Genomic DNA, 14,833 nt, shown 5'->3' on the forward strand with positions numbered 1-14,833 from the left:
CATTATATTCAGTTCCAGGCTGCTCCTCCACACCAGCTTTCAATTTGTTTTGAGGTCAGTTGGTTCAGAATAGACTCGCCATTGCAAGGCTCTATTCTCCTACTGTTGTTTTCAGTGAGCCTGGTAGCTAGGGTTTCCAGAATATAAGGATACCATTGTCCTGCTTGTCCTTGGAGAAAGCAAGTGTTCTCTGAGGACAGCAGGGTCGGAAAGCACTCCAGTCTGCATGTCTGAGACAGATATGATTTCCTCTGGAGCCGTGGAGATTGGAGTGGAGTGCTTTCCAACCCTCAGAATGAGGGATCCTACTTGCATCCCAACTTCCAGTCTTAGTCATCACAGCCTGGAAGTGAACTTCTAGAGGGTGTGTCTCGGGTACTGATTGCATCCAGGAGAGATTCCATTAGAAGGTCATATGTTGGTTTCAGGTGGAAGAGTTTTGCCATATAGTGTGAGGGCAAGGCTGTAGATCCTTTCTCCTGTGCTGCACAAAAACTGCTTGACTACCTTTGTCAGGGTTCACCCTTGGTGCAATTGGTGCTTATCACCATGTAGAAAGTAAGCCACCAAGACCTCCATCATGTCATGGGATCTCAACTTTGTCCTTCCCAGTTCATGAAAGCTTATATTGAGCCACTCGACACCTGCCATTTGAAGTGCCTGACCTGAAAGGTCTTATTTTTTGTGGCAGTCACTTCAGCATGCAGAGCCAGTAAGCTCTAAGCATTAGTAGTTGATACACCTTACAAAAAATTTCGATCATAACTAAATAGTTTTGCATACACATCTGAAGTTCTTTCCTATTTGAGTGTTGGCGTTCTACCAAACTTTTCCCCAAAACCTTATGCCCATCAAAGTAAAAGCACACTGGGCTCCTTAGGATATTACAGAAATTTAATTGAACACACTACTGCAGTGCTTGATACACCCCAGGTGCCAGGTCACCATGGCGACTAAAAATTCAGACCTGGCACCTAAGGTTTGCAGGCTGAGCCCAAGCACCTCTCCTGCATCATCCCACCCACAATGTATTTCCAAACCTGTCTGCAGCTGGCCCAGGAGCCATTCCTCTGCTGTGACCCACCCCTGAGCAAACAAGAAGTTGCATTCACAGGGGAGGGCGGGATGCGGCAGAGGAACAGTACCCAGACCGGCTGCTTAGGGCTGCTGCAGCCAGCAAGGAAGACAGGTTTGAAAAGTGCTGAGGTGGGGCAGGGGGAAGAAGCAGGAAAAGGGTTTGGAAGTGCTGCAGTTGGGGGGAAGAAGTGGGATAGGTGTAGGGGGTGGCAAGTGCTGAACCCGGAGGAAAAAGGGAAAGTTGCTGGACTGGCAGGGGGTGGGGGAGGCGAAGACTGGGGGAGTCAGAGTTGCTGGGCGTATATTTGGGGGGTCAGGAGAGTTGCTGGACTTGTATAAATCAAGTGACCAGACAACAAAGGTAGAAACATAATTTTATTCCTATTTAGTGATTAGAAAATGCCAGTTTTTGGAATGTACAACTGCCAGAGTTGGTATCGGACATGGCTGAGGTCCATGGCAAAACAAAACAGAAGAACAAAACTTCACAATTCAATACAAAGACGGTGGAGGCGACAGTCAATAGTGCACTAAGGTCCTTTAATAAATGACTTCAAGGGAACACAACGACTTGAAGCCATTTATTAAAGGACCTTAGTGCACCATTGACTGTTTCTGTAATATTTAGAACACTGCCTTTTCAAGATAGGGTCCTTGTTTTGGAAGTTCCTGCAGCATGGTAGATTTTCTTTATGGCCTGAGTGGCTTTTTTGTAGAGCTTGTATAAATTTCACATTCCATATCATCAAGCTGATCAATCCATAGACTGGTGGGTTGTGTCCATCTACCAGCAGGTGGAGATAGAGAGCAAACTTTTGCCTCCCTATATGTGGTCATGTGCTGCCGGAAACTCCCCAGTATGTTCTCTATCTCAGCAGGTGGTGGTCACACACAGCAGCAGCTCTGGCTAGGCCTCCAAGCCTAATTTTTAGGTTTTGTTGAGTGCCTGGGGTTGAGGGCTCTTTTGAGCAAGTGCAAACCTGGTGGTGCCAGGTCCCTCCTTTTCTCCCCCCTCCCGCTGGCTCCGTTGAAAAAAAAAAAAATTTTGAACGTCCTTAAAGGCGTTTATTTCGACGTTTATTTAAGCGTCTATTGCAGCTACTCACTGGGACACCAGGTCGTTACAACTCGGAGCGGACAGCAGGTAATTTTTACCTTTTTATAGCGGGCAGGGGGTTCCCTGATTCTTCTCCTCGTGGCATATGGCGTCGGAGGGCGAGGGCGCAAAGGGTCGCTCCCCGGGTCGCTTGAGCGCTTCTAGAGGGGATGCGGGGGTCTTAAAGCCTGATTCGCCCTTGTTGGGTGACAGTTTCGTGACCGATGAATGTCCCGGTCCTTCCTCCGGCGTGGCGGTTTTTCCCGCCATAAACGCCCATCCCCCCGCTCCTCGCCTCCGCCATCTTGGCCGGCCACGCGGCTCGGACGGCTTCTTCTTGGGCCGCCCTTGAGGTTGGAGACATTAATGCCATGAACGCCCTTAATTTGGGCGACGGCACAGAAGCGGCTAAAGTTAAGAGCCGTTCTTCCCGCGCGGCTCCTTCGCGGAGTTTCGCGCCGGACGCCATTTTGGATGCGCAGCATGTCTCTCCCCCGCTATTGCGAGCGCCGGTTGAGGGTGCGTCTAGGGCTGTTGCCCAGGCTGCGGAAGTGCACAGTCTGGGGGGTTTCTCCCCCGAGTTTGTTTTGCTGCTGCATCAGGCCTTCCTCATGCACAACGCTGCCCCTGCTCCCTCGTCTGGTAAAGAGGTTGAGGTTCCCAGAGGTAAACGCCCTCGGGTTGATTCCCAGGCCTTGGAGGAATTTGTCTCCTCCGATGTAGATGAGGGCAGCGTGTCTGAGGTCTCCCAACGGTCCTTTGCGGATTCCTTGGAGGAGACGGATCCCCGCTCGGATGGAGCGGATGACCCCTCTGCAGCGCGGCTTTTTAGCCCAGAGGATTTGCCCAACCTGTTGTTACAGGCCATGGACACTTTGAAGATTTCCTCTCCGGAGGACGTCTCTCCCTCAGCCCCTGTTGGCTCTGCCATTATGCTGGGGACGAAGCGCCCGCCTAGAACCTTCCACGTGCATGATGCCATGCACACCTTAATTTCGGCTCAATGGGATGTCCCGGAAGCGAGCCTTAAAGTGGCTAGGGCTATGTCCCGCCTCTATCCTTTGGCTGTGAGTGAACGTGAGGCCTATCTGTGGCCTACCGTGGATTCTTTAATCACTGCGGTGACTAAGAAAACGGCGTTGCCGGTGGAAGGTGGAACGGCCCTAAAGGAGGCCCAAGACAGAAGATTGGAGGCGGCCTTAAGGTCGTCCTTTGAGGCGGCTGCTTTAAGTTTGCAGGCCTCAGTTTGCGGCTCCTATGTGGCCAGGGCGTGCCTGACTATGGTGCAGCGGGCTTCCCCCTCGGATCATTCCTTGAGGGCTGTTTGGCCGGCCCTGGAATCGGGCTTAGCCTATTTGGCAGACTTGCTGTATGATGTCTTGAGGGCCTCAGCGAAAGGCATGGCTCAGACAATCTCTGCGCGGCGGTGGCTTTGGCTGAAACATTGGTCTGCTGACCACGCCTCTAAATCCCGCCTGGCTAGGTTGCCTTTTAAAGGCAAGCTGCTCTTTGGGGTCGAGCTGGACAAAATCGTGACCGATCTCGGCACGTCTAAGGGCAAGAAATTACCAGAGGTCAGGGCTCGGGCTAGTACTCGTCCCTGGTACCTCCAGAGGACGGTTGCAGGAAGCCCGTCGGTACCGCCCGGGCAAGTCGGGTTCCTCTGCCCCCTCTTCCTTCAAGAGGAATTTCTCCCCCAAGCAGCATTCCTTTCGCAGAGACCGCCGTCCCGGAGGTGCTCCCTCCGGTCCTCCTCCAGGGTCTCGTACCCAATGACGGGGTCTTGGTCCACGCTCCAGTGCAGATTGGAGGACGGCTGTCCTCGTTTCTGGGCGAGTGGCCCACAATAACTTCAGACGCGTGGGGTGCTGGAAGTCATCAGAGACGGCTACAAGCTAGAGTTCTGCCGACCCTTAAAGACGGGTTCGTACTCTCTCCCTGCAAGTCTCCGGTCAAAGCTGTGGCAGTGCAGCAGACCTTGGACAATCTGATCCGCCTGGGCGCGGTCGTTCCGGTGCCAGAAAGTCAGCTTGGCAAAGGACGTTACTCCATTTACTTTGTGGTACCAAAGAAAGGAGGTTCTGTCCGGCCTATCCTCGACCTCAAAGGGGTCAATCGGGCCTTGAAAGTGCGGCACTTTCGCATGGAGACTCTCCGCTCTGTTATAGCGGCAGTGAAGGCAGGAGAGTTCCTGGCATCCTTGGACATCAAGGAAGCGTACCTGCATATTCCCATCTGGCCTCCTCATCAACGCTTTCTGCGTTTTGCAGTCCTGGGACGACACTTCCAGTTCAGAGCCCTCCCTTTCGGGTTGGCTACTGCTCCGCGGACCTTTTCCAAAGTAATGGTGGTCATCGCGGCCTTCCTACGAAAGGAAGGAGTACAAGTCCATCCTTATCTGGACGACTGGTTGATCCGAGCCCCCTCTTATGCAGAGTGCGGCAAAGCTGTGGACCGGGTAGTGGCTCTTTTGAGCTCCCTGGGATGGATCATCAACTGGGAGAAGAGCCAGCTGCGCCCGACTCAGTCCCTGGAGTACCTGGGAGTTCGATTCGACACCCAAGTGGGCAGAGTGTTCCTGCCAGACAATCGGATTGTCAAGCTTCAGGCTCAGGTGGACCAGTTCCTAGTAGCCTCTCCCCTTCGGGCTTGGGACTATGTGCAGCTGTTGGGCTCTATGACGGCCACGATGGAGTTGTGCCCTGGGCCAGGGCTCATATGAGACCACTTCAACACTCTTGCTGCAGCGCTGGACTCCGATGTCGGAGGATTATGCTGTGCGCCTTCCCTTGGACCCAGCAGTGCGCAAGGCGCTGAGCTGGTGGATGCAGACAGACAAGTTGTCTGCGGGAATGCCTCTGGTGACCCCAGAGTGGATTGTCGTCACGACGGACGCCTCGTTGTCGGGCTGGGGAGCCCACTGCTTGGGAAGGACAGCGCAGGGGCTCTGGTCTCCTGCAGAGGCAAAGTGGTCTATCAACCTCCTGGAACTCAGAGCCATTCGGTTGGCGCTTTTGGAGTTCATCCCGGTACTGGTGTTGAAGCCTGTACGGGTCCTGTCGGACAATGCCACGGCTGTGGCCTATGTCAACCGCCAGGGAGGTACCAAGAGCGCCCCTCTAGCCAAGGAGGCTATGAATCTTTGCCAGTGGGCGGAAGCGAACCTGGAGCAGCTTTCAGCGGCCCACATTGCCGGAGTCATGAATGTCAAGGCGGACTTTCTCAGTCGCCATACCTTGGAGCCCGGAGAGTGGCAGCTATCTGCTCAGGCGTTCTTGGACATCACGAAGCGCTGGGGCCAGCCGAGCCTAGATCTGATGGCGTCATCGGCCAATTGCCAAGTGCCGCGCTTTTTCAGCAGAGGACGGGACCCTCGATCCCTGGGAGTAGATGCTCTTCTCCAACAGTGGCCGACACAAGAGCTTCTCTATGTGTTCCCGCCCTGGCCCATGTTGGGCAGGGTGCTAGACCGGGTGGCAAAGCATCCCGGCAGGGTAATCCTGGTGGGTCCGGATTGGCCCAGGCGTCCCTGGTATGCGGACTTGATCAGGCTCTCAGTCGACGATCCTCTGCGGCTGCCAGTGGAGCAGGGCCTGTTACATCAGGGTCCCGTGGTGATGGAGGATCCCTCCACCTTTGGTCTTACGGCCTGGCTATTGAGCGGCAGCGTCTGAGGAAGAAGGGCTTCTCAGACAAGGTCATCGCCACTATGCTGAGAGCGAGGAAGCGCTCTACTTCTACTGCTTACGCCAGGGTTTGGCGTATCTTTGCAGCGTGGTGTGAAGCAGGCTCACTTTCTCCCTTCACTGCTCCAATTTCTTCAGTGTTGGCGTTCCTGCAAGAAGGTCTGGAGAAAGGCCTGTCGCTCAGTTCCCTTAAAGTCCAGGTAGCGGCTCTGGTTTGCTTCAGGGGCCGCCTGAAGGGTGCTTCCCTGGCTTCGCAGCCAGATGTGGTGCGCTTTCTCAAGGGAGTTAATCACCTGCGCCCTCCTCTGCACTCAGTGGTGCCTGCGTGGAATCTCAACCTGGTACTAAGAGCATTGCAGAAGCCGCCTTTTGAACCCTTGTCGAGGGCATCTCTGAAAGACCTGACGTTGAAAGCAGTCTTTTTGGTGGCTATCACTTCAGCCAGAAGAGTTTCCGAGCTCCAGGCGCTCTCATGTCGAGAGCCTTTTCTGCAGTTCACTGAGGCAGGAGTGACTATTCGCACAGTGCCTTCCTTCCTGCCCAAGATTGTTTCTCGCTTCCATGTGAATCAGCAGCTCTGTCTCCCTTCCTTTCGGAGGGAGGACTACCCAGAGGAGTACTCTGCTCTTAAATATCTGGATGTGAGACGAGTCATCATCAGATACTTGGAAGTGACCAATGATTTCCGGAAATCGGATCATCTGTTTGTCCTGTTTGCAGGTCCTCGTAAGGGTCTGCAGGCTGCTAAGCCTACAGTGGCAAGATGGGTCAAGGAAGCCATTGCAGCGGCTTATGTGGCCGCGGGGAAGGTGCCGCCTATCCAGCTGAAGGCTCACTCCACGAGAGCTCAGGCGGCCTCGATGGCAGAGGCCGGATCCGTCTCCTTGGAAGAGATATGCAAGGCGGCAACTTGGGCTTCGGCTCATACATTCTCCAAGCATTACCGTTTGACTGTGGCTGCACGGGCGGAGGCCCGGTTTGGAGCTTCAGTGTTGAGGTCAGGGATTTCAATGTCCCGCCCTGGGTGAGTACTGCTTCGGTACATCCCACCAGTCTATGGATTGATCAGCTTGATGATATGGAAGGTAAAATTATGTATAATCATACCTGATAATTTTCTTTCCATTAATCATAGCTGATCAATCCATAGCCCCTCCCAGATATCTGTACTGTTTTTATTCTGGTTGCATTTCAGGTTCAAGTTTAGTCTTCAGTTACTTCAGAAAGACTTCGTGTTCAAGTTTTTTCACTTGGATTCTTCAAGAGTTAAGACGAGTTTGTGTTACAGTGAGCTGCTGCATTCCTCTCCCCTCCGTTTTACGGGGCTGGATTGAGACTTAAAATTCTGCCGGCACTCCCTCCCGCTTTGTGCGGCTGTAGGGCAGCTTTGTACCCCTCCCGCTTCGGCGGTGTTAGGGTCAGTCAGCTCCTCCCGCGGTTGCGGTTGCAGGATAAGCCAGATCCCCCCGCATCGGCGGGTGTGGTGTCCCTCCCCCGCTCCGCGGGGATGAGCTGGACGGATTCCCCTCCCCCACTTGTGTGGGGATGAGCTGGGTTAATTCCCCTCCCCCGTTTCGGCGGTGGTGAGCTGGGCAGAGTGTCCCTTCGTGGGTGTAATTCTCTAAGTGCTGAGTCCTGCGGATGGAGCTTTGATATCGACATACTGAGGAGTTTCCGGCAGCACATGACCACATATAGGGAGGCAAAAGTTTGCTCTCTATCTCCACCTGCTGGTAGATGGACACAACCCACCAGTCTATGGATTGATCAGCTATGATTAATGGAAAGAAAATTATCAGGTATGATTATACATAATTTTACCATATGCCTTATATTGAGAAGGTTTGTTGTGTTGGTGAGATTACACCAGGATCAGAAATGTTTGTGGGGTGAGTTTTATAGGGAAAATATAGTTTCCTGTATGGGGGAAGGGAAGAAGGTGCTGCCTGTTTGGGGTGTTGGGAAGATTTAAAAAAGTGTTAGCTGGGGAAGGAAAATAGGGATATGTTTGTTTCTGAGGGATGTGCTAGTTCTGTGTCTGTGTAGTGGGAAGGCAAAGAATGGGCTAGCTGTATATATTTAGGGGGGCAGGGACAGGGAGGGGTATGTCTTCTGTAGGGGGGTGAGGAAGAAAGAGATGGCAGTATGCATGGAAGGGGGGGGGGGGGACAAGAGATAGAAATGGGCTGGCTGTAGTGGAGGGGGGGAGGAACAGAAATAGGTGACAGTTGGGTGAGAGGGGGCAGAGAGGTGAATTGGCTGTGTTCGTTGGGGGAAAAGGGAGGGACACGGAAATGTCCAAGGGAAAAATGCAGAAAAACAAGCTATTTGAATGTATAGAGGGACAGCATTCTTAGTAGACTGGCCACACAGACATCCCAGCAGAGCACTGGGGCATCCTAGGGGGCATTGCATTGGACTTCACAAAAAAGGTCCCAGGTACACATCTCAGCATTACTCCCTTATATTACTGGGAAGCCCACCAAACACCTACTATACACCCTACAATAGCCCTTATGCCTGCAGGTGTCATATGTAGGTAAAGTAGGTGTTTGGGTTTTGGAGGATTACCAGTTAACGTGGGATAGGTTAGAGTGGGATGGGCCTAGGTTCCCCCATCTACAGTCCACTGCACTGACCACTAGGCTACTCCAGGGTCCTGCTTGCTGCTCTAATAGGACTGGCCATAACATCTGAAACTGTCATAGAGGTTGGTATGTACAGTTTCTTTCACAGCTTTGGGGGGGGGGGGGGGGGGGTCAGTGACCACTGGAGTAGTGAAAGGTTTATGCCTTAATTCGTCCAGTGGTCATTTGGTTATTTAGGGCACCTTTTGGTCACTTAGTCGTGATAGAAACAGATCTAGCCAAAAGTCCTAATTTTGTCCCTAGATGTTTTCATTTTGCTCCATTATTGCAGAAAAATGTCTTGTGTTTTGGTGCCGCCCATGTCCTGCTCAAAACAAGCCCCGAACATCCCCTTGAAATTTGAACGAATTGTGGAACAAAACAGTCAAAAATTGGGGTGTCAAATTGCAACTTGGGCATTTTTGAGAAAAATGTCCTCCTACCATCTTATGACGTTGTTTGGCCTTTTTTTTGTTTTGAAAGTGAGCCCCATAATGTGTCAACCCGTATGAGCAATAGTTGAGGGAGATCAGAAAGATATTTCTGATTTAGAAGTTAGTTTTCAAATATTCTACATCAGGTAAGTTACTCTGAACTTCTATAATTCATAGAATATGGCAGATAAGACAATTATCTGCCCAGGTTTCGTAGCTTCTACATCAGTGGTTCTCAGATCTGATCCTGGAGGCACACCAGCCAGTCAGGTTTTCAAGATACCCATAATGAATATCATGAGAGTTTTGCATGCAGTGGAGTCAGTGCTTACAAATATCTCATAAATATTAATTACTAGTAAAAAAAAGGCCCGTTTCAGTGAGCAATGAAACGGGCGCTAGCAAGGTATTTGATTTCTGCAATGATTGTGTTGAAAGAGGTTTATTTTATAATTGTGTTGTGTTGGTAATGAATATTTGACATTTTTGTGTTATGTGCCATTTCATTTTTTATTTTTTGTTTTGTTGTACTGTTGGTGGGGGTCTGTAATTTTGGATGTGCGTTGGATTTTATCCCATGGGTGGGGGGAAGGGGGGTTTGTTGCGTGTGTGTTAAGGGCAGTGCTTGCATTGTTTTTTTTTTCTTTACGGCTTGAAGATGTAGGACGACTTCTGAACTCGTGTTAATTGGTGGGTGTATGTAATTTTGGATGGGCGTTGGATTTTATCCCGTAGGTGGGGGGAAGGGAGGGTTGTTGCGTGTCTGAGAAGGACAGAGCCCATTTTTTAAGTGTTTGTCATTGTTGAAGGGGTGATATAGTGAGAGAGAGTGAGTGTGAATGTTGTGCATCAGTGTATGTGTGTGTTTTTCTTTTTTTAGTGGGGTTTTGGGGTGGAGGTTGTAGTTTGTGTGTGTGTGAGAGAGAGTGTGTCTGTGTTTGTTTCAGTGTGTGTGTGTGAGAGAGAGGGTGGGGCGGTCAGGGTGTTTGCGGGGGAATGTGTTTGTTACTGTGGTATGGTGTGTGTGTTTGTGTCTGTCAATGATGGGGGGGGGTCTATGGGTTGGTGAAATGTGAGGGTGTTTGGAGGGGGGGTCAGCGTTTGTTGAGGGTTTTAGTGGGTTGTATTCGTGTTCTTGCTTTTTTTTTGTGTGTTGTGCTGGCAAAGTTGGAGAGGGTTTTGCAGGGGGTTTGGATTTGGGTCTGCGTGTGTTTTTTGTTGGGGGTGGAGGGTGAGAGTCATCTTCATCGTCGGTGTTATGGCTGCCGGCTGCAGCAGTCCAAAGCGTGTAGACTCTGTCCTTTTCTCTCTCATGTTCTGTGTTCGCATGGGCGGGACCTGAGCTGTGTGAGAGAGAGAAGTGCAGAGTCTGGACGCTTTGGACTGCTGCTGGCATTCGCCATAACAGCGACGATGGATGGATGCTGCCTGCAAGTGTTTTGGAGGGACGACGCGACGACCCTGTGGGGGGGGGGGGGGAGAGGGTGTTGTCCTGTACGTCCGGAGGTGTGTCGTGACGGGAGGGCGGAGGGTAGGAACGAATTGTTCGCCGATTCTAGAGGGAGTCTGTGGGGGAGGAGGGGGAGGTCCGAAGTCGTAGAGGAGAGGGCGGGGGTCCGAAGTTGGATGAGGGGGACATGGTCAAGTGGTACTCCGGGAGGGGTGAGTGACAGAGCACCGGAGGGGGCTGTTTTCTAGTGTGTCAGCTTTACCGGCACTGCTGTTCTCTTTTTGTGCCGTTGGCGGTTTTGTTTTTTTAAATACTTTACCGGCACTGCTGTTCTCTTTTTGCGCCGTTGGCGGGTTTTTAAAAAATACTTTTTTGGTGATTGGTGACGTTGGCTGACGCTGCTGTGCTGTGCTGTGATTGATTGGGCACAGTCGTTTGTGACGCAACCGGAGTTGCGAGAGGTCATCATGTCAGCAGATGGATACATTGAGCATGAATGCTTCAAGGTTTTTGTCCACGCAGCCACTGGCCTGCCAGCTTCAGAACGTTGGAGGTGGGTTTTATTATATAGGATAGATATTCTGAAAACCTGACTGACAGGTGTGCCTCCAGGACCAGGTTTGGGAATCGCTGTTCTACATGATGTCCATCTTTCCCTTTACTTCACATATTTTTTGCTGGACTTTGTGATTACTTTTATTCAGAAACATTTTTGTTTTCATATAGAATGATTTTTAATGTTTTAGGTGACGGATCATGGATATATTTTATGAGATGTGCTGCTGCAGCATATTCTTATAGTTGGCTGTAGAATGGCAATCCTTGAAGTCACAAGGGACCTTGGGGTTGCCATAAAACTACTGTTAAATATTTTATTCCATTTATATAGAACTTGCGTTGTTTTTCCTTCCCTTTGTCTCTTCTTTCTCCCTTTTGTGTTTGTTGGAACAGTTCTTCGGACATTAATGGGACATAAAGCCAACGTCACTAGCCTTGATTTTCATCCCTATGGGGAATACATAGCTTCAGGTTCTATGGATACAAACATTAAGGTGAGTTGGAATTCCTGGGTATGTATTTTAACAGGCATTCACAGTTGTGCAAAAAAAGTGTCCATTTCTCTGATGGAACTAGTATGGTGACTTTTTTTTTATAGGAAGACATGGGTAAGAGGTTCTGTGCTTAGGTCTGTGGAGGAATCCAGTTTTGTATATGTGTAGTGACGTACTCTTACCATTTACACATTTTCCAGGGACTTTGTTTTTTTATTTTTTTATTTTTTAGACAAGCTTCTCTTTGCAGAAAGAGTAATATGAAGAGCTTTCTATACATCCTGTGCTTTTCCACAGTTCAGTAATTGTATAGCAAGTATCGTATTAAGATTTGTCCCCACCAAATCTTACCCTCCCTCATTATTTCTTTGTAACTAAGCGTATTGCTTCCTTTCATCACAGCTTTGGGACATCCGAAGAAAAGGTTGCGTCTTCCGGTATAAGGTAAACATTGATTATTTTATTTTAAAACCTTTTGAGAAGTATGATGACAAAATGGTATATAAGTTTTTTATACACATCTTTCAGTAATGGCTTGATAACTAACAGTCTTCATTTTCACTTAAAAACAAAACTTTCCCATTCCTGCCTTCATATTTCTGTAGCTCCATCCTTGTCTCCAACAACATCCCATGTAACTAGTTAATTGTCAACACCATTTATCACAGGAAACACAGCTTATTCCTTAGATTTTCATTGTTCAAACTAAGAATATAAGAATAACATACTAAGTCAGACCAATGGTCCATTTAACCCAGTATTCTGTTTCCAACAGTAGCCAATCCAGGTCACAACTACTTGACAGAAACCCAAACAGTAGCAAGATTTCCATATTGCTAATCCCAGGGCAAGCAGTGGCTTTCCCATGTCTCTCAATAGCAGACTATGGACTTTTGCTCCAGGAAAAGTCATTTTAATGACACCTGTGACAAAACAGGGGATTTATATCTGTGATTTAAGTGAATATATGACTTATTTGTTCCCTAGTGCATTTCTCTTATATGGCCAGCAGATGGTGACTGTTATTTTGTTGTAAAGCTGTTACAGAAGTGACAGTTTTTTCCCGCCTAAGCTGTGTGATAGTCAGGGCTGCGCCTAGGGTCTCCGGCGCCCCCCTGCAGTTGGCCCCGCCCCCCGAAAACAATCGCTACACTACCCGCCCTCTTCTCCCCAGATCCTTTTCCTTTTTTTTTTTGTTTAAATTTACCTCTGTCTGGCGGCAGCGTAACGTTAGTGAGAAGGAGGCGGCGCTCCTCCGCCCCGATGTGTCAGTCTTCCCTTTGCTCAGTGTCCCGCCTTCTTCTGATGTCATTTCTGATGTCAGAAAAAGGCGGAACTGAGCGAAAGGAAGACTGACACGTCGGGGCGGGGGAGCGCCGCCTCCTTCTCACTAACGCTATGCTGCCGCCGGACAGAGGTAAATTTAAACAAAAAGGAAAAGGATCTGGGGAGAAGAGGGCGAGGTAAGCATGGTGTGGCGGGGCGCCCCCCCAGAGGATGGCGCCCTCCTGCCATGCTTACCTCGCTTACTGTGTTGGCACGGCCCTGGTGATAGTCTTTAGTTTCAGTATGGGAGCAGAGAGGTAAACATCTCTGTCCTGAGACCCTGTTCAAGGAGCAGTTATTATCCTGAAACTCCCCAGGTGCTACCCAGGTAGTGACAAAGTGATTAGACAGTTTTAATATTGATCCTTTTTCAGTTACCTGTTGTTGCCTGTTATTTTTCCATCTGTTTTATATGGTTCACTGTTCTAATTCTGTGACAATAAACCTTCTGTTAGTTTATTGGCTCCGTTGTCCTGGACTAAGAATCTTGGTGGTTTGTGGTTTAGGTGTGTGGGTGCTTTATAGGAACTGTGAGACCCCTGAGAGTGTGGCCCCCAGTAACCTAGAAATCACCAGGGAATAACTTGAAAGTGGGAGACTCGCCCAGAGTTAAGTAAGATCCAGTCGGTGGGTTGGAGGGTGCTAGTGTAGAGCACAAGTGGCAGGTGCAACTGGACCTGAGCAGTGCTGAGGACAGACCCTCCAGGTGGCCGCAGGGTTAGCCCCAGGTGGGTGCTAGACGTTCTGTGACAACAGAATAATGGAGTTTTCAAATGTACTTTCTGGGTCCTGCCAGCTAGATATAATTGACCATAACTGTGTTTGTTCTGAATGGACTTGATGACCTTTTCACCTGACCCAGCATGATAGTTGTGTTCTTTACTTAAGAAATTTCCTTCTTCTAAAAATTGTAGTTGAACAGACAATAGCTTATCCATAAACTTTAAAGAGTGCATTTGTGTTTATATCAACTGGGGCACATATATTTTGTTCAAACAAATCCTTGAGGCATAAGAGGCTGCCATCCCTATAATCTTAGCAATTCCAAAAGCAGTAGCGGAACATTGAATTGAAGATTTCCCACATCCCAGTTGCTTTTGGACATTGGGTTGAGCTGTGATACTGCACAGTAAAAATGACTAAAAATCCATTCTACACTGTTGGGTGGGATGGGGGGGTGGGGTGCTGGATGGGATTTCTGTTTGGTGATTTATTCTTTCTATTAAAATCTAAACTGTCTAGAAGTCTTTCATGGAAGGTTGTCCTTTGTTCCTGTTTTTCTAAAATGTAATTTTTTTGGAGAGCTGTTTTGGTCTCCATCAGACATTGCGTTTCAGGTTGGATAGCTCTTTATGCTTTGCTTGGGTTTAAAGTAAACCTGTTGTTATATATATTTTTATAATGGATTCTAATAAAAATTCTATAAATTAAAAAAAAAAAGACTAAAGCTTGAGTATATTTTCTTTCTGGAGCTGGTGTCGTAGAAACTCCTAAAGATCTTTACTGCTTTATGTTCTTTACTCTGCACACTAATTCAGTGTAAAAACTGATAATTTGTTATTGTTTGCATGTAGCTAAACTTAACTCATGTCTTGCAGCCTGGAAATACTCTATTTCTTCTTTGCATAAATTTCAAGCCAAGTTGGTCGATCTTTATAAGATGGAGGAATTAACTGCTATTAGGCACAAGACTTTGCCTAAGTGGAAGATGATTTGGGGTTGCTTAAATGAGTCTCACTTATTTTAATTATTTCCACTATTATTTGTGTGTGGGGGGGGGGGGGGGGGGCATTTCTTCTAGGGTACTCAGATGACAGGGGGAAAAGGGGGGACTTTGTGGTTCTAGATGGGGACTAGTTAGGGATATCTTTGACCATTTTTGTTTTAAGGGTATAAAACTTCTTTAAAATTGTTGGAGGATGTATTAGGTAATATATTTTTGACTATATTTTCCCCTCTTTTTGCAAGGTTTTTTTTTTTCACTGTTTGCATCTACTTTCAATTGTTTAATAAATCTCTCCATTTAAATAAAAAAACAAACTGATAATTTGTAAGGCCATTCCTGTTTTCCTTTCTCTTCCAGGA

The 14,833-nt window shown here is 48.7% G+C and overlaps 1 protein-coding gene across 1 annotated transcript in view; it reads left to right on the forward strand.

The window, feature by feature from the left end:
• The window catches only part of KATNB1 (katanin regulatory subunit B1), a 324,176-nt gene that overhangs the window by 50,747 nt on the left and 258,596 nt on the right, over window positions 1-14,833 (forward strand). The window contains exons 6-7 of the mRNA XM_030203568.1: window positions 11,322-11,422; window positions 11,825-11,866. Of these exons, the coding sequence (XP_030059428.1) occupies window positions 11,322-11,422; window positions 11,825-11,866 (143 nt within the window). The remainder of the gene's footprint in view (window positions 1-11,321; window positions 11,423-11,824; window positions 11,867-14,833) is intronic.

The sequence above is a fragment of the Microcaecilia unicolor genome, chromosome 5 (genome assembly GCF_901765095.1).
Source record: "Microcaecilia unicolor chromosome 5, aMicUni1.1, whole genome shotgun sequence".
Classification (NCBI taxonomy): Eukaryota; Metazoa; Chordata; class Amphibia; order Gymnophiona; family Siphonopidae; genus Microcaecilia; species Microcaecilia unicolor.